At 45.5% G+C, this 20893-nt stretch overlaps 1 protein-coding gene across 1 annotated transcript in view; it reads right to left on the bottom strand.

Annotated features, from left to right (window-relative positions):
* Nucleotides 1-422: 422 nt before the first annotated feature.
* The window catches only part of LOC145348840 (hematopoietically-expressed homeobox protein hhex-like), a 48483-nt gene continuing 28012 nt past the window's right edge, over nt 423-20893 (bottom strand). Inside the window, exon 4 of the mRNA XM_080196869.1 lies at nt 423-1208. Within this exon, the coding sequence (XP_080052995.1) occupies nt 936-1208 (273 nt within the window). The 3' untranslated portion in view covers nt 423-935. The remainder of the gene's footprint in view (nt 1209-20893) is intronic.

The following is a 20893-nucleotide window of genomic DNA, read 5'->3' as shown; positions in this document are numbered from 1 at the left end:
AGTAAAGCTCCCTCTACATTGTTCCCAGGACAGGTACAGCACAGGATTAGATACAGAGTAAAGCTCCCTCTACACTGTCCCCCATCAAACACTCCCAGGACAGGTACAACACGGGGTTAGATACAGAGTAAAGCTCCCTCTACACTGTCCCCCATCAAACACTCCCAGGACAGGTACAGCACGGGGTTAGATACAGAGTAAAGTTCCCTCTACGCTGTCCCCATCAAACACTCCCAAGGACAGGTACAGCACGGGGTTAGATACAGAGTAAAGTTCCCTCTACATTGTTCCCAGGACAGGTACAGCACAGGATTAGATACAGAGTAAAGTTCCCTCTACACTGTCCCCATCAAACACTCCCACGACAGGTACAGCACGGGGTTAGATACAGAGTAAAGCTCCCTGTACACTGTCCCCATCAAACACTCCCACTTCCAGCAATTTGTCTTTTGACCCCAAGAACCTTCCAGAACTCACAATTTTGGAGAATTCCCCCTTATTAGAGCATTGTGTTTGCCTGCTATCTTTGATTGTAAGTTAGGTGCAGACCTGTATTCTGTGTCTGTGCTCATTGAGATAGGGAATGAGTCTGATCCCAATTCACTGCTCTTTCGATCCAAATTGAAAAGAGGTTGCTATGTAGTTTAGAGAATGAAAAATCAGTGGTTATTTCTGTTGCAGTTGCAATCCTAACAGTAACAATGCCCTTCCCCCCCTTCATCTCCAACGTAATGACAATGCCAGATATAAAGCACCTTGTTCATTATCCTCACTAATGGTAACATTTGCTTATTGAAGCTTCAAAACACCCAAAGGCTTCTGAATTGCTTCTCTGGACAATTCACTCATGGTTTAAGTCTTTTCTTTGAGGTTTACATTTTATAAAGAAGGTAGGTGAGACACAAAGTGCAGTTCGAAACCATTCACTGGTTAATTTACTTCCTGATGTCTGCTTCTCCTTCCCGTGACCCATGTTTGAAATTGTCATCTTCATCACAATTAACATCCACCTCAATGTCACTGTCCTGTTCAGTGCTTTGTGGCTCTGTGGCTCTGGGACTCCAGGCAGACTGGTCCAACTTTTCCTGCTGTGTGCTGACCTTCTCCGTCTGCTGCTGTCTGTCTTTGGTGCTTGTCTCATTCCTCGGGTCAATGAGCTCTCCCTCCTCAGCTTTCAACCAGTTGGGTTTCTCTTCCTCGGGCAAGTCCTGTGGGACATAGATGGGTTAGACATTCAAGAATGTGAAGGCAGCAGAGAAAGTGCAGTAAAGATTCACAGTAATGGTACCAGGGATGAGGAAAGGAAGATAGGCGGAGGTAGGTGGATTTATGTTAAGTGTAGAAAGGATACAACGGGATATAGATCAGCTGCAGATATGAGTGGAGAAATGGCAGATGGAGTTTAATCCAGCAAGTGTGAGGTGCTACACTTTGGGAGATCAAATGTTTAGGGTAAGTATACTGTTAATGACAAAATGCTTATCAGCGTTGATGTACAGAGGGATCTTGAGGTTCAAGTCCATAGCTTGAAGTGACCACACAAATGGATAGGGGGTAAAGTAGGCATATGGTGTGCTTATCTATATTGGTTAGGGCATTGAGTACCAAGTTAGGATGTCATGTTGCAGCTTTAGAAAACTTTGCTTAGGCCGTACTTAGGATATTGCATCCAATTCTGGTCACCATATTACAGGAAGATGTGGAGGCTTTGGGGAGGGTGCAGAAGAGGTTTACAAGGATGCTGCCTGGATTAGAGAGTATGAGCTATAAGGAGAAGCTGGACAAAATAGGGCTGTTTCCTCTGGAGCAACGGAGGCTGAGGGGAGACCCGATGGAAGGTTATAAAATTATGAGATGCCTAGATAGGCTGACAGGAAGAGTTAAATAGGAAACATATGAAGTTATCCATTTGAGTAGCAAAAACAGAAATATTTCCTGAGGGTGTGGGATTGTGAAGTGGTGACATCCTAAGGAATCCGGGATATGTGTTCCGAATTCACTGAAAGCTAATATTCACATTCAACAAGCAGTTAAGCAGGCTAATAGAATGTTAGTCTTTATTGAAGGGGATTTGAGTACAGGAGTAAGGAAGACTTGTGGCAATTTTGCACAGCATTGGTGAGACCTCACCTGTACCCAGTTTTGGTCCCCTTATCTAAGAAAAATAGAGGGAGTGCAACATGGATTCACCAGACTAATTCCTGGGATGGCAGGATTGTCCTATCAGGAGAGATTGAACATTGGCAAAATACTGTCATATTGTTCTCAGTGGGAGCTTGCTCTATGCAAATTGGCTGTTGCGTTCTCTACACTCCGAGAGCACTTCACTAATTGTGAGATCATGAGACTGTGAAAGGAGTTATGGAGATATGAATTTAATTATCTCTGGTATTGCAGCGTTCCCTCGGTGCTGTGTCAGTTTGCAGTGTTAGTGATGACATTTAAAGCACCTCTGAAGTTTGAAAGCAATATCACTAATCCTTAGAACAAAGAACAAAGGACAAAGAAAATTACAGCACAGAAACAGGCCCTTTGGCCCTCCAAGCCTGTACCGACCATGCTGCCTGACTGAACTTATGCAAACTCACGAATCAATCCAGTTACATTTTCTCCAAATCATTTGTATATATTACAAACAGCAAAAGTCCCAGCACTGATCCCTGAGGAACACCATTTGTCACAGTCCTCCATTCAGAAATGCACCTTTCCACTGCTACCCTCTGCCTTCTTTGACCGAGCCAGTTTTGTATCCACCTTGCCAGCTTGCCTCTGATCTCAAGCAACTTCACCTTCTGCACCAGTCCGCCATGAGGGACCTTGTCAAAGGCCTTACACACAACACATTAGGATCAGGGCACTGAATGTGATACTGAAATCAGAATTCGAGCCACGTTCTCCCCATGTCTGCATGGGTTTCCTCCAGGTGCTCCAGTTTCTTCCCACAGTCCAAAGATGTGCAGGTTAGGTTGATTTGCCATGATAAATTGTCCCTTAGTGTCTTAAGATATGTACGTTGTAGAACATAAAACATAGAACATTACAGCGCAGTACAGGCCCTTCGGTCCTCGATGTTGCGCCGACCAGTGGAACCAATCTAATGACCCTCTAACCTAAACTATTCCAATGTTATCCATATGCCTATCCACTGACCATTTGAACGCCCTTAAAGTTGGCGAGTCCACAACTGCTGCAGGCAGGGCATTCCACGCCCTTACTACCCTCTGAGTAAAGAACCTACCTCTGACATCCGTTCTATAATTACCACCCCTTAATTTAAAGCTATGTCCCCTCGTGTTAGCCATCACCATCTGAGGAAAAAGACTCTCACTGTCCACCCTATCCAATCCTCTGATCATCTTGTATGCCTCAATTAGGTCACCTTGTAACCTTCTTCTCTCCAATGAAAATAACCTCAAGTCCCTCAGCCTTTCCTCATAAGACCCTCCCACCATACCAGGCAACATCCTGGTAAACCTCCTCTGCACCCTTTCCAATGCCTCCACATCTTTCTTATAATGCGGCGACCAGAACTGTAAGCAGTACTCCAAGTGCGGCCGCACCAGAGTTTTGTACAGTTGTAACATGACCTCACGGCTCCGAAATTCAATCCCTCTACCAATAAAAGCTAACGCACCGTACGCCTTCTTAACAACCTTATCAACCTGGTTACCAACTTTCAGGGATCTATGCATATGTACCCCGAGATCTCTCTGCTCATCAACACTACTAATAGTCCTTCCATTAGCCCTATATTCTGTACTCCTGTTATTCTTACCAAAGTGAATCACCTCACACTTTTCCGTATTAAACTCCATTTGCCACCTCTCGGCCCAGCTCTGCAGCTTATCTATATCCCTCTGCAAACTGTAACATCCATCCTCACTGTCTACAACTCCTCCGACTTTGGTGTCATCAGCAAATTTACTAATCCATCCTTCTACACCCTCATCTAGATCATTTATAAAAATGACAAACAGCAGTGGCCCCAAAACAGATCCTTGAGGTACACCACTTGTAACTGAACTCCAAGTTGAATATTTCCCAACAACCACCACCCTCTGTCTTCTATCAGCTAGCCAATTCCTGATCCAAACTGCTAAATCACCCTCAATCCCGTGCATCTGCATTTTCTGCAGTAGCCAACCATGGGGAACCTTATCAAACGCTTTGCTAAAATCCATATACACCACGTCAACTGCCTTACCCTTACCCACCTCTTTGGTCACCTTTTCAAAAAACTCGATAAGGTTTGTGAGGCACGACCTACCCTTCACAAAACCGTGTTGACTATCCCTAATCAATTTATTTCCCTCTAGATGATTATAAATCCTATCCCTTATGGGGGGGTGAGTGGGATACATGTGTTAAGGGCATAAGGCTGGGGGAAGATGCTCTGTTGGAGAGTCAGTGCAGAAGTGATGGGCTGAATGGCCTTTTTCTGGACTGTGGGGATTCTATGTTTTTTCTATGATGTTAGGGTTTGATGTTCCGTGCCTCTGGAAGAATGTCAATGATACGAGCAGTTTATTCTGCTGAAGGCTGTGGTGCTGACTCTGAAAGCTGCTGCGCTGCTAGTTAACCAAGTTAACTGGGTTCCTATCTAACACAGAAGTGTGAAGCCAAGTGTGTGTTTGAAGTTACAGCCTCACTGCCTGTGCCAGTCTTGCCATTAACCACGGTGTGACACCAGCTATTCGTTCAGCTTTTTTTTGACAGCCGCTCAATTTCACACTCACCGTGCACAAATATACCAAACAATTTACAGGTGGGCAGGGGGCACAGAGGGGGCTCGCAAGAAAGGCTCACAGCTGGAGTAGGTAAGCTTTACACCATGCACGTCAGTCTGTGATCAGCTGCAGAACATGGCACAGTGCACAGAGGTGACAAAGTGGTTAGCACTGCTGCCTCACAGTGCCTCGCACTACTGCCTCACAGGGGCCCAGGCTCAATTCCTGGCTTGGGCACTTCCTGCGTGGAATCTGCATGTTCTCCCCGTGTCTGCGTGGGTTTCCTCCGGGTGCTCCGGTTTCCTCCCATAGTCCAAAAGACGCGCTGGCTAGGTGCATTGGCCACGCTGAATTTTCCCTCCGTGTACCCGAACAGGAGCCGGAGTGCGGCAACTCAGGGATTTTCACAGCAACTTCATTGCGGTGTGAATGTCAGCCTACTTGTGACTACAGTGACACTACTTGTGACACTAATAATATAAACTTTAAAAACAGAACAGTGCCATGGTTCTTTGGCTAGCAATCTAACCTCTGAGTCAGATGGCACAGATTCATATTGGGAGAGATGGTGATATATGGTAACGTGGCTTGACTAGTAACCCAGAAATCCTGGGGACAAAGGTTCAAATCCCACCACAGCAGCTGGTGGAATTTAAATTCAATTCATAAAACCTTAAGCTCGTCTTAGCAAAAGAGAAACTATAAGCCATTATCGTTTAAAATCCCAGCTGGTTCAATAATGTTCCTACCTGGTCTGGCCTACATGTGACTCTCGAGCCACCGCAATGTTGTTGACTCTTAACAACCCTCTGACCTCTGAAATGTGTTGTGAAGTTGAGTTTGTGGAGTGTGGTCCTTCTAAAAGCTGGTTTTGTGCTCAGTGCTTGGATGTTTAAAATGCAGATGCACAGGGTACACAGATTGCAACATTTGTAACAAGGACCAAGCATCAGGGTTGTCCCTGCAGGCTTTAGAATTTTGACAGCCTATCAGTTTAAAGAAGACACTCAGCTATCAGGAACCTACCAAATTTGAATTTGCTGCCGTTGACAACACCAGACCAATCCTGGTGTCGGAAAATGGACAGGTCATCAGAGTTATAAAGCGGAACTCCACTGCCTGCTTGCAGTCCGACTGAAGAGCTACCAGCTCTCAACACCTGGAGAGGGAAGAGCAGCTTCCTGCTAGCTAGAAGATATCTCCTAAGCAAACTCTCCATCTCACTAACAAAGGGGACCAAATCAGAAAGAGCTTACAGACAGCAGAATTGCCAGAACTCCAAAAGTCTACTTCCAAAGCCACAAAACCTGTTTGAATATTTTTTGAGAGTAACTAAATTATTATTTTTTTTGGTAATGAATTGTCCTTGTATTTATTTGAAAAGCGCTCCAGTAGAACCTTACTTCAATTGATATATTACCTTTTTAGTTAAAGTTCCTGGTTGGTTAAATAAATAACTTGTTAATTATTCAAGCGAGGGTCAGATATTTCTATTAATGAACTTCTTAACGTGAATGAAGAACAGTTCACGCTGTTACCAGATTACATAGGAAATCATAGGAACCCTACAGTGCAGGAGGCGGCCATTTGGCCCATCGCATCTGCACCGACCATAAACCTACCCAGGCCCTACCCCCATATCCCGACATAAATACTGGCTAATCCCTCTAACCTACGCATCTCAGGACTCTAAGGGGCAATTTTTAGCATGGCCAATCAACCTAATTTGCACACCTTTGGTCTGTGGGGGGAAACCGGAGCGTCCGGAGGAAACCCACGCAGACATGAGGAGAATGTGCAAACTCCACACAGACAGTGACCCGAGCCGGGGATCGAACCCAGGTCCCTGGAGCTGTGAAGCAGCAGTGCTAACCACTGTGCCACCGTGCCGCCCAAAGTGAAGTGTGGTATTCATCTTTGGGTGATTCGGCTTCTCAAAAGGGAATCAATCTCTGCATCATGACTGGTGGCGTGGCAAGCCAATCTTCTCATGGGCGATTAGGGCTGGGTAACAAATACTGGCCCAGTGACACCCACATCCCAAGAAAGAACAAAGGACAAAAAGTCCCACTCCGGAGATGAGCACAGTACCTGGTGCTACCTGTGCAGTGCTGAGGGAGTGCTGCACAGCTGCAGTGCCGTGTTTCCAGTGAAATACTGAACTAAGGTCTTGTCGCCTGCTCAACTGAATGTATAAAAAAAGCCTAAGATGTTAGGGGTTTGACTAATTAAAAATCAAAGGATATGCCCTGGCCAGTGTTTCCTTTTCATTCCTATAATGTGGTCAGCATTCATAATGCTTGAGCAAAGAGAGAGTGGGGAGCTACTTTCTTGAGCCACTGCAGTACACATTGCTGTTAGGAAGCGAATTGCAGATTCTTGACCCAGTGAGACTGAAATAAACAGCGTACTGTGTGAACCAGATGGGTTTTTCATGAAAATCCAGTAGTTTCATGGTCACCATCATGGTGGCACAGTGGCACAGCGGCAAGCACTGCTACCTCACAACGATAAGGACCTGGGTTCAATTCCCAGCTTGGGTGACTGTCTGTGTGGAGATTGCACATTCTCCCTGTGTCTGCGTGGGTTTCATCTGGGTGCTCTGGTTTCCTCCCTCAGTCTGAAAGATTGAATTGGCCATGATAAATTCTCCCCCAGTGTACCTGGAGTGTGGCGTCTAGAGCATTTTCACAGTAATTTCATTACAGTGTTAACGTCAGCCTACTTGTGGTACTAATAAATAAACTTTATTTAATAAATTGAACTAATACGCTCAGCTCCTGTGGTGGGTTTCAGAACAGCAACATAAACACTATGCTACTATAACTCAAAGAAGATCAAGAACCTGTTGATTTTCATGTCGTTCTATGTGGGAGCTTGCTATGCACATTTGGGCTGATTGGTGAGATCTGTCCAGTTTGCGATAAGCTACATGCAGCCTTTGGTGTACTCATAGCATCGGTACATTTGATCTGAATGTTTGGAGTGTTGTCCTGAGAAACCCCGCACTCCTCAATGATGTCCGTTTTAAGTTTAAGTCATAAGTTTATTTATTATTGTCACAAGTAGGCTTACATTAACACTGCAATGAAGTTACTGTGAAAATTCCCTAGTCACCGCACTCCGCCGCCTGTTCGGGTACACTGAGGGAGAATTTAGCATGGTCAATGCACCTAACCAGCACATCTTTCAGACTGTGGGAGGAAACTGGAGTACCTGGAGGAAACCTACACAAACATGGGGAGAACATCCAGTCTCCGCACAGACAATGACCTGAACCGGGAATAGAACTGGGAACCTGGTGCTGAGGCAGCAGTGCTAACCACTGTGCCATCGTACCACCCCCTGGGGGCCAGTCAGTGTCATTAGCAAACCACATGTGAAAATGGTCGCGACTTTAAGTTCCTCGGTATCCGGATCACCAACATCTTTTCCTGGTCCCTCCACGCCAATGGTATAGTTAAGAGAACGCTCAGGAAATTCAGCATGTACACTATGACTCACTAACTTTTACAGATGCACCTAGAAAGCAGCCTTTCTGGATGTATCATAGCTTGGTATGGATTTTCATAGTAACTTCACTGCAGTGTTAATATAAGCCTACTTGTAACACTAATGAATAAACTATAAAGACCTGCTCTGCCCAAGACCTCAATAAACTACAAAGGGTTGTGAACAAAACCAAGTCCATTATGCAAACCAGCCTCCCATCCAGTGACACTGTCTACACTTCTTGCTGCCTTGGCAAAGCAGCCAGCATAATTAAGGACCCCTATGCATCCCGGATGTTCTCTCCTCCACCTTCTTCCATTGGGAAAAAGAAACAAAGGTCTGAGATCATGTACCAACCGACTCAAGAACAGCTTCTTCCCCACTGCTGTCAGACTTATGAATGGACTGACACTGCACTTTGCATTAAGTTGATCATTCTCTACACCCTCTCCGTGACTATAATACATTCTGCACTCTCTCATTTCCTCCTCTATGAACAGCGTTCTGTCTGTATAGCGTGTAAGAAACAATACTTCTCACTATATGTTAATATATGTGACAATAGTAAATCGAATCAAATCAAATCAAATCTTCCCTGCTGCCATCAGACTTCTATATTAAGTTGATCTTTCTCTACATCTTAGCGGTGACCATAACACTACATTCTGCACTTTCTCCTTTTCTTTTCCCCAACGTACTCAATGAATGGTATGTTTTGTCTGTATAGCGCACAAGAAACAACACTTTTCACTGTATGTGACAATAATAAATCAAATCAAATCAAAAAATATGGTGCAGTCAGTCTTCCTTTCTTCATGTGGCGAGGGAGTGAAGCAGACGGCTAGGAAGGCCAGCTCCTACATTTGGGACCCCAGGATCTAACAGCAGCATCACAAGAAGTTCAATGATCTCATACGTTCAGTGAATGCACCTTCATGAGACACTCCAGCCCCCGCACTATAACTATCTCACCTGGCTCCCATCACTCACCCCTGCACGCTCTGGCTCATACATGGAGCCCATGTCTTGCATCCAGATACTCCATCTCACCCTCACAGTGGCTGTGGCATAATGGTATGGTCACTGGACTAGTACTCCAGAGACCCAGGGTAATGCTCTGGGGACCCAGCATCAAGTCCCACTGTAGCAGATGGTGAAATCTGAATTCAATAAAAATCTGGGCTTAAGAATCTACTGATGTCCGTGAAATCATTGTCGATTGTTGTAAAAACCCACCAGGTTCACTAATGTCCCTTTAGGGAAGGAAATCTGTCGTCCTTACCTGGTCTGGCCTACATGTGACTCCAGAGCCCCAGCAATGTGGTTGACTCTCAGATGCCCTCAGGGATGGGCACTGAATGCTGGCCCAGCCAGTGATACCCACATCCCATGAACAATTATTAAAAAACATGACACGCATCTCTAACTGCCTCCACGTGCTTCCAGCTAATTATCACACTACTTCATCAGCCATACATAGGCCTACACAATCGCTGGAGTTCTGCCCTCCTTCACAGGGTCAGGTGATCCACATTAGAAAGGAGCAGAGCAGGACTGACCTGGGGATGAGGGTGTCTGCATGTCAGAAGTCTGAAAGTCGAGATGATTTCTTGCATCATAGCACCACCTGCATTGACCCAAAGCTGCTGCTAGTGCCCTATAAACAGTGGCCTCTTTCAGCCATCCATTTAAACCTTTCATCTATTTGTCCCCACATCAGGAATATTACCTTTGAAGTCCTATTTATTCAGTCGGATTTTGGTTCCTCTCTCTGCAGACCCTCATGCCCAGTTCTACTTGTGTCATTCTGAGATGGACCACTACAGCTGGATCATCCCTCCCACTCGAAATTCTTCTCAAACTCATAGATTCCTTACAAATGCAGAAGGAGGCCATTCAGTCCATCCAGCCTGCACTGACAACAATCCCACGCACCTATCCCCTTAACCCCACGTATTTACTTTGCAAATCTCCCTCACACTAAGGGGCAATTTAGCATGGCCAATTTACCTAATCTGCACATCTTTAGCGTGTGGGAGGAAATCGGAGCACCCGGGTGAAACACATGCAAACACGGGGAGAACGTGCAGATTCCACACAGTGACCCAAAACTGGATTTAAACCTGGGTTTCTGGCACTGTGAGGCAGCAGTGCTAACCACTGTGCCACCACACTGTCCAGTGCAAAGAGACACCTTTAACTTTGGCCCCAGGCAGGCAACATACCCTGGCTGTGGCAACAGAGAACAGTATCTGGCATGGCACGTTGGCACAGTGGTTAGCACTGCTGCCTCCCAGCGCCAGGGACCTGGGTTCAGTTCCCAACTTGGGTGACTGTCTATGTGGAGTTTGCTGATTCTCCCCTTGCCTGCGTGGGTTTCCTTTGGGTGCTCCGGTTTCCTCCCACACTCCAGATATGCAGGTAGGTGGACTGGCCATGTTAAATTACCCCTTAGTGTCAGTGGGACTAGCCAAGTTGAAAGTACGGGGCTAGGCCCTGGGTGGGATTGTGGTCGGTGCAGACTTGATGGGCCGAATGGCCTCCTCCTGCACTGTAGGAATTCTACGATTCTATTTATTTCCCCTGACCAGGCTGTCCCCTATCATGGACCCATTCCTTTTCACCCCCCTCACTTAAAACGCCTCCTGTGTCACATTGTATAGTCACTTTGATCAGCCAGGTTTAAGCCCACGTTCTCACTCGCACAGGCAGAAACCAGCTCATACCTCTTTATAAATAACAAAACCTGAGACTGCTCTGCTACTGTGTCTGTGGTCCTCCTACTGGCCTGAGTTACAGTCACACCCTGCTGTCTCTGAGCACTAGCCGAACCTAAACCACTACCTCATTCATCCAAAAGGGGATTGGGTTACAGAGAAACATAGAAGATAGGAGCAAGAGCAGGTAATTCAGCCCTTCGAGCTGATTGGGATATCATGGCTGATCATCAAACTCAATAGCCTAATCTTGCCTTCTCCCCATATCCTTTGATCCCCTTAATCCCAAGTGCTGTATCTAATTGCTTCCTGAAAACAGTCAATATTTTGGCTTCTGTGGTAGCGACTGACCACTCTCTGGGTGAAGACATTTCTCCTCATTTCAGCCCTAAGATGTTTATCCCATCTCCTTAAACTATGCCCCTTGGTTCGAGACTCCCCCATCATTGGAAGCACCCTCCTTGCACCAGGATGTTGCCTGGCATGGAGGGCATTAGCATGAGGAGAGGTTGGAGAAACTTGGTTTGTTCTCTTGGAATGAAGGAGATTGAAGTGCAACCTGATAGAACTTTACGAGATTATGAGGGGCATGGACAGAATGGATATTGGGAAGCTTTTTCCCAGGGTGGAAGAGTCAATTGCTGGGGGGCACAGATTTAAGGTGTGAGGGGCAAGGTTTAAAGGAGATGGAAGAGGCAGAATTTTTTTACACAGAGGGTGATGGGCGCTTGGAACTTTCTGTTGGGGGAGCTAGTGGAAGCGGATACGAAAGTGACTTTTAAGGAGAGTCTGGACAAATACGTGATTAGGATGGGAATAGAGGGATATGGTCCCCGGAAGGGTTGGGGGTTTTAGTTCAGCCGGGCAGCATGGTTGGTGCAGGCTTGGAGGGCCGAAGGGCCTGTTCCTGTGCTGTAATTTTCTTTGTTCTTTATCTACCCAGTCTTGTCCTGTTAAAATTTTATTGGTTTCTATGAGATTCATCATTCTTCTGGTGAATGCACTCTCAACTTACTCAATCCCTCCTCTTAGGTCAGTCCTGCCATCCCAGGAATCAGGCTGATAAAGCTGGCTGCATTCTCTCTACAGCAAGGACATCCTTCCTCAGATAAGGAGACCAAAACTGCACACAATATTCCAGCTGTGGCCTCACCAAGGCCCTATATAATCACATCAAGACATTCCTACTCCTGTATTCAAATCCTTTCACTATGAAGGCCAACATACCATTTGCCTTTTTTTAACTGCTTGCTGCACCTGCATGTTTACTCTCAGGTGTACGAGGACACCCAGGTCTCAGTGCACATTCCGATTTCCTAATTTATGGCCATTTTGATATTCCGTCTTTCTGATTTTGCTATCGAAGTGGATAACCTCACATTTAGCTAAATTACACTGCATCTATCATGCATTTGTCCACTCACTCAACTTGTCCAAATCACACTGAAGGATCACCCTCCCGCCCAACTTTGTGTCATCTGCAAATTTGGAGATATTATGTTTACTTCCCTCATCCAAATCATTAATCCAGATTGTGAATAGCTGGGGTCCCAGCACTGACCCCTACGTCACTTCCTGCCACTTGAAAAAAGACCTTTTTATTCCTACTCTTTATTTCCTGTCTACCTATCTCAACAGTACCCCCAATCCCATGTGCTTTAGCTCAGTTGACCAAATGTCCAGCATGTGGTTCAGACTAACACCAGCAGCATGAGTTCAATTCTCACTCTGGCTGAGATAGATCTGGGACCCACCTCCTTTTCCCCTAAAACTGCATGGTAAAGGCAAGCTACCACCAGGACACAGCATCACTAGCTGAAACATCAGCACAAAATGAACTAAGAATGAAGAGCACACATAGAATAGAATCCTACAGTGCAGAAGGAGGCGATTCAGCCCAACAAGTCTGCACCGACCACCATCCCACCCAAGCCCTAACCCCGTAACGGCATGCATTTACCCTGCTGATCCCCTGACACTAAAGGGGAATTTAGCATGACCAATCAACCTAACCCGTACATCTTTGTACTGTGGGAGGAAACTGGAACACCCGGAGGAAACCCACGCAGACACGGGGAGAACGCTCAAACTCCATAGTGACAGTGACCCAAACTGGGAATCGAACCCGGGTCCCTGGTGCTGTGAGGCAGCAGTGCTAGCCACTGTGACCTCCAGCCACCCCCACCTCCCCCCCGCCCCCCGAACCTGAATGAATATCCGACATAAGGAGAACTACTGTCTATGTATCCAGATCACTCTCTGCCATCCTGGTGTTCCACAATGTCTATACCACAGTCTCCAGCTCAAAAACCCAGAGGTAAGGTTGTTCAAGCTGCAGACACCTTCTACAGATCTGCTGTCTGGGATCACAATCCTCTTCAAAATCTCCAGACACTGTGCACTGCACATCCAGTGTACCAAACACCTTGCCATCTCTATTTAACCTTGTTCCATATCTGTAAATAATTCGGGTTTTATGCAATTAATTCACCACGTTTATGTTTTGTGTTCTTGAGCGCTAATATCAATGTGAAATATTACACCGGGACTGTCGTCATTCAACTGTAACCCTTTAGAAAGTTAATTTGAGGTCCTTGTGGTTCAAACTTGCAATGAGTTTTTCATTGCAATGTCCGCTGGAAGAAATTGCACAACTGAACGGGACTCAATTATGATGGCTTCCATTGGTGAACAGCGTGCTGACACTTTCTGTGTTAACACCAGAAACATTGACTGGGAGGTGACATGTGATGGGGTGTGCAGCCATGGGATGGAAGGAGGAGTCTTGAGGGAGAAATGAGAGGGTCAAACACTTTGCTTTCTAAACCACAGTTTCAACATACATTTAGCGAGCTCAGTGAGTAAAACTTTACACTGCCTGTGGTTTTCACACCAACTGTCAAGACAAGTGAGAAAGTACTGTAAATCATCACCCTGTCAAGGGTGTGTGATAGCCACATGGCCATCTTCGTTTGACAGTGGCTGGCTGCTCTGTTCATCACATCATCCCCTACCACATTCCCCCTTCCCACCCCGCCCCACCCTCCTGCTGCCTCCAAACTTCAACTGTGTTCTATCTCACAGAGTGAACAAACCTGCACCAGCCACTGGCAGAGACCCACAGTAAAGGGTGAAGTGAAATGCAAATCAGTTCGATTCCTTTCCTGAAGACAACACTTTGGAATGGTTACCGAGAAAGGTGTATACTCGGTACAAAGTAAAAGCAGGTTGGAGTGGTTTCAATGTTCCAGGCCCTTGCGACCATCTGAGTGAAAAAGATAATTCTTCACCGCCCTCTAATCTTTTGACCAAGTCAATTTAAATCTATGCCCCCAGTCTCTGACCCCACTGCTAAAGTGAAAAGAGCCTTCCCACCCGTTCTACCCAGGCCCCATACAATTTTGTACATCTCACTCAAATCTCCCCTCGGTCTCCTCTGTTCCAAGGAGAATGACCCCAGCCTATCCAATCTTTCTTCATAGCTGTAACTTCCCAGTCCTGAAAACATCCTTATAAATCTCTTCTGTACCCTCACTCATGCAATTACATTTTTTCTGTATCACAGAATCCTACAAGTGTAGAAGAAGGCCAATTTGGCCCATCAAGTCTGCACCGACCATAATCCCACCCAGGCCCTACCCCCATAACCCTACGCATTTACCCTAGCCAGTCCTGACACTTAGGGACAATTTACCATGGCCAGTCCACCTAACCTGCACATCTTTGGAATGTGGGAGAAAACCAGAGCACAGGGAGGAAACCTATGCAGACACGGGGGGAATGTGCGAACTCCACACAGACAATGACCCAAGCCAGGAATTGAACCGGGGTTCCTGGCACTGTGAAGCAGCAATGCTAACCACTGTGCCACCATGCTGCCCAATGCAATGAAGTGCCCAGTGTTGCACACTGTTTTGGCTTAACTAGTGTTTTATACAATTCCTTGCTCTTATATTCTATGTTTTGGCTAATAAAGGAAAGATTTCCATTTGCCTTCTTAACCATCAGTCTTGCTACATTCACTGCAAGATCCCTCAATTCCTCTACACCTCTCATTCATTGTGTAACCTTCTGCTTTGTTTGCCCAAATGCATCACTTCACAATTCTCTGGGTTGAATTTCATTTGCCACTTTCCTGCCCACATGAGCAGCCAAAAGATGGCAAAAGTTTTGAACTTTGTCCATAAATGGCAAATAAGATGAGATCAATTGTTAATGTTAAACCTGAGATTGCTGGGTTTTGGTGTGGCAAGTGGGGCAAAGGTGAGTGTATCAAATTCAGTTGCAGATCGGCCATGATCTCATTGAACAGTAGAGGGGCTAAGTGGCCACCTTTGGTCCCACATTTGCACAATTCCATAACGAATACAAAATCAAGAAATGTGATGTCAGGTCAAAAGCATGGGAAGCATTTACAAGAGCCAACAGATGAGACAGAGAGGTGATAACAGATCCTAACAGAAATGCAATGGTGAGAAATATGAAATGATAGCAAGGCAGAGAGTTCAATGATTCAAAAATACAAATCTTTAAAACAGGGAGGACAAGGTAATGAAAGTTGAAGAAGGTAAAAGGACGTGCAAAGAGCAAGGTTTTCTAAATTGGGATATCAAGCACCTCCACACATTATAGAAAAGAGCAACCTTGCATAGAGTATGGAAAATAGCAGCTCCGTGAATATTATAGGGAATCCTATGTACATTATAGGGAATGTCATCCTTTGTGTACATTAGAAAGAATAGTAGATCCTGCGTGTATTATAGAGAATAACAGCTTCTGGGTATAGTGCAGAGAATAAAAGCACATAGCAGTAATCTTACCATTTTGTTCCACCAATCTATGAAAAATCATAGAATCATAGAACCCTACAGTGCAGAAAGAGCCTCTTCGGCCCATCGACCACAACCCCACACAGGCCCTACCCCCATATCCCTACATATATTATACACACTAATCCCTCTAACCTACGCATCCCTGGACACTAAGGGGCAATTTCTTAGCACGGCCAATCAACCTAACCAGCACATCTTTGGACTGTGGGAGGAAACTGGAGCGCTCGGAGGAAACCCACGCAGACACAAGGAGAATGTGCAAACTCCACACAGACAGTGACCCAAGCCAAGAATCGAACCCAGGACCCTGGAGCTGTGAAGCAGCAGTGCTAACCACTGAGTGGCACAGTAGCTCAATGAAAGGGGTGAGCCAATAAGATTGCGAGAGAGACAAAAAATCGAGTTCATGTCTGATTTCCCTCTCACAATCTTACTGACACCAGATATCTAGCGAGATCAGTCTTGCACCCAAAAGTTGTTTAAATCGATATTTAAATCAAATCTAAATGTGAACCAAATATAATGAGTTAACTCGGTGTGCGATTGTTTGGGCTAGTTCCCATCAATGGGCACCTGACTGTGACCGCTTTGCCAGTAGAACTGGAGGCAACTGAGGAACCCCTGGGAGGTTGGGAGCAGGGGGTGACTTCCCTTTGGACAGTGCCAGCCTGGCACCCTGGCACTGCCAGCCTGGCATCCAGGATCTGCCCACTGGACACCTTTGCACACTGGCAGTACCCACTGAATACCAGGCAATGCCAAGAGGGTGGGTCTTAAAGGGTCAGGGTCTAAGGGGAGCCTTGCAAGGAGACACTGCACACTCAGCAACCAGTGATCAGCTGGTAAGTGGAAGGGGTGGTGGGTGAGCAATCAATTGGTCTGTGATGTGCGATCGGTCCATGCGGGAGTGGGGGAGCCCCACAGGAATGGGGTGGGAGGTGACGATCAATCATGGAGGCTGGTGGAAGGTATCTGACATATCCCTCTGTTCTATGGTATTGCATATGCACAATGGTGCCTTCTGCTGCAAGCTGCCGGCTTTCGGTGAGCTTAGGCCCTGCCGCTTCTTTATAGGCAGGAAATGGATGTTGCTTTATTTTTTTCTTCTAAGTGTAAAATATGGATGGCACAGTGGCACAGTGGTTAGCACTGCTCCCTCACAGTGCCAGGGACCCAGGTTCAATTCTTGGCTTGGGACACTGTCTATGTGGAGTTTGCACATTCTCCTTGTGCCTGTGTGGGTTTCCCCCAGTGCTCCTGGTTTCCTCATGCATCCTGAAAGATGCTGGATTGTGGCAACGAGGGGAATTTCACAGTAGCTTCATTGTAGTGTAATGTAAGCCTATTTGTGACTAGTAAATAAATAAACTTATAAAGATTAGATTTCTTATTCATCCAGAAAAATAGTCAGATTCTCTCCCATTTTCACACTCATTCGGCACTTGGAACTTTTTGGCAAGACCGCTCCCCCCACCCCCACACTTTATTATAGAGAATAACAGTTCGTGTGCATATTACAGCGAATGGCACCCCCATGTATATTGTAGAAAATAACAGTTCTTGTGTATGTTATAGGGAATAGTAGTCCCTGTGCATAGTATGGAGAAGAACAGCTTCCGTGTATACTGTAGAGAATACCAACCCTTGTGTATATTATACAGAATATCAGCTCCTGTGTATTATATTGAGAATTAGCCCTAACACATATTATACAGAATTCCAGCCCTTCTGTATATAATACAGAATAGCAACCACTGTGTATATTATAGAGAGTAGCACCCCTTGTGTTTATTATAAAGAATAACAGCACCTGGGCATACTATAGAGAATAGCAGCTCTTGTGTGCATTACAGAGACTAAGAGTACCAGTGTATATTGTAGAGAATAGCAGTCCCTGTGTATAGTACAGAGAATAACAGTCCCTGCATACATTATAGAGAATAGCAGCCCCATGTCTATTATAGAGAATAGCAGCCCCTGTGTCTATTACTTGAGAAAGGATGTACCTTACTTGAGAAAGGACATACTGGCACTGGAGGGAGTGCAGAGGAGGTTCACTGGGTTGATTCTGGAGTTGAGAGGGTTGGCTTATGAGGAGAGACGGAGTATACTCGTTGGAATTCAGAAGAATGAGGGGAGATCTTATAGAAACATAAAAGATTATGAGGGAATAGATAAGATAGAAGCAGGGAAGTTGTTTCCACTGGCGGGTGAAACTAGAACTAGGGGCCATGGCCTCAAAATAAGGGGAAGCAGATTTAGGACTGAGTTGAGGAGGAACTTCTTCACACAAAGGGTTGTGAATCTGTGGAATTCCCTGCCCAGTGAAGCAGTTGAGGTTCCCTCATTGAATGTTTTTAAGGCAAGGATAGGTAAATTTTTGAACAGTAAAGGAATTAAGGGTTATGGTGAGTGGGCGGGTAAGTGGAGCTGAGTCCACGAAGAGATCAGTCGTAATCTTATTGAATGGTGGAGCAGGCTCGAGGGGCCAGATGACCTACTCCTGCTCCTAGTTCTTATGTTCTTCCAGAGAATAGCAGCCCCGGTGTATATTATAGAAAATAGTAGCACCTATGTGTATTATAGAGAATACCAGCCCCTGTGTATATTATAGAGAATACCAGCCCCTGTGTATATTATAGAGAATACCAGCCCCTGTGTATATTATAGAGAATACCAGCCCCGGTGTATATTATAGAGAATAGTAGCACCTATGTGTATTATAGAGAATACCAGCCCCTGTGTATATTATAGAGACTACCAGCCCCGGTGTATATTATAGATAATAGTAGCACCTATGTGTATTACAGAGAATACCAGCCCCTGTGTATATTATAGAGAATACCAGCCCCTGTGTATATTATAGAGAATACCAGCCCCGATGTATATTATAGAGAATAGTAGCACCTATGTGTATTATAGAGAATACCAGCCCCGGTGTATATTATAGAGAATAGTAGCACCTATGTGTATTATAGAGAATACCAGCCCCTGTGTATATTATAGAGAATACCAGCCCCGGTGTATATTATAGAGAATACCAGCCCCTGTGTATATTATAGAGAATACCAGCCCCTGTGTACATTAACAAGGGGTGGCACAGTAGCACTGCTGCTTCACAGCACCAGGGATCCAGGTTCCTCCCACAGTCTGAAAGACGTGTTGGTTAGATACATTGACTCGAACAGGTGCTGGACTGTGGCGACGAAGGGAATTTCACAGTAACTTCATTGCAGTCTTAATGTAAGCCTTACTTGTGACTAATAAACAAACTTTACTTTTATATAATAGAGATTAGCAGCTTCTTTGTATGTTTCAGAGAATACTAGCCCCCGTGTATATTGTAGGGAATTACAGCCTCTGTGTGTACCAAAGTGAATATATATTCTAGAGAATAGCAGCCCCTGTGCTTATTCTAGAGAATAGCAGCCACTGTGTACACTATAGAGAATACCAGCCTGTATAAAATGATCATAACCATATTACAGGACTGTGTTAGAACAGAAGATGTTTATTGAATTTGGTCTAACCCCTGTACTGTTTTTTTAGTTGTAAATGGGGGATTAGATGCCACAGTCCCACTGGCTGCTCTTTAAAGGGAAAGCGAAATGGTGGTGATTTAAACTGAGGGTCACGATACCTCAGATGAGGTTGAGAATAACCTCAGCCAGTACAGGAATTGAACCTGCAAGATTGGCATTGCTCTGCCAACCATCCAGCCAATTGAGCTAAAGGGACTGCCCCAAACAGGGGACTGCAGTGAGATAACAACATTTTAAAAATACTGCCACTAACCGGTTACCTAATGCCATTGGAAAGAGTGGTGAAAGCAGTTCCAATTGTTACTTCCGAAAGATAATGAGCTCAAAATTTGAATGAGAAAAAGTTGCCAGTCTATGCGGAGAAGTGGGTCTTATCAGATAGCTCTGTCAGAGAGCTGACACAGGTATGATGGCCTGAATGGCCTCATACCAGGACTCTATGAAGCGTTCAGTCACTGGTCCTGATATTGTATTGCCTCCTGTGGTGAAAGTTTAAACTGCTCAGGCCCAGTCTCACTATCTTGGTGGGATTAGTTCTTCCCCTCCCCGGCCTCAGGCTCCGTGGTTACCAAGTGAGTCAGAGAAACAGATATAGACAACAGGCATAAGAAATGTTATTTCCATACCCACATTTTACCTCTTCTTTTGACACCTGTACCAAGAACGTTGGTGTTATTTACAAGGATATCACACTTTGAGGTGACATCATGAACTGCAAGTGCAAAGCCTGTGCACTCTGCAAGCTCCTCATGGATGGCAACGAAAGATAAACTTCTAGCCTTATTTATACACGGGTGTTTCATTTTGTGGCTTCATGGTTAAGTGCACAACACTGGGTCGAACTCAGCCTGCCTGAAGCAGGAGGTAACAAGATAAACCCAAACCTCCACTTAGACTCAGAGACTCGTTACAATGCAGCAGGAGACCTGTTTGGCCCATTGAACCAGCACCAATAACAATCCCATCTAGGTCCTGTCTCCAAAAGCCCACATTTTTACCCTGCTAATCCCCGTAAAACTGAGGAGCAATTTAGCATGGCCAATCAACTTAACCTGCATATCTTTGGACCTGTGCGAGTACTCAGCGGAAACCCATAGAGACACAGGGGAGAACGTACAAACTCCATCCGGACAGTCACTCGCGGCTGGAACTGCACCCGGGTCCCTGGCGCTGTAGGACAACGGTGCAAACTCCACCCAGATAGTCACTTGCGGCTGGAACTGCATCCGGGTCCCTAGTGCTGTGGGACAGCAAGGCTAATCAGCTAACTTAGAAAGACAAGGACAGCACATGAGAACACCGTCACCTCCCAATCTCTCCACCCTGATCTGAAATATATCAGCCGTTCCTGCACTGTCGCTGGGTCAAAATCCTGAAACTCCCTCCCTAACAGCACTGTGGTGTACCTACAGCACATGGACTACAGCAGTTCAAGATGGCAGCTCACCACCACCTTCTCAAGGGCCAACCAAAGGAAGTTTGCCCTTCCAGGTAATGCCCACATCCCCGGAATGAAATAATTTTCAGAAGGCAAATAAGACCATTTGTCTTATTTGATTCAACTTAGCTGGGAGAAACCAAGC

This window comes from Carcharhinus amblyrhynchos, chromosome 1, assembly GCF_965287045.1.
Source record: "Carcharhinus amblyrhynchos chromosome 1, sCarAmb.v2.hapA, whole genome shotgun sequence".
Lineage (NCBI taxonomy): Eukaryota > Metazoa > Chordata > Chondrichthyes > Carcharhiniformes > Carcharhinidae > Carcharhinus > Carcharhinus amblyrhynchos.
The sequence above is the reverse complement of the archived record's forward strand: the minus strand, read 5'-3'. Positions and strand labels throughout refer to the sequence as shown.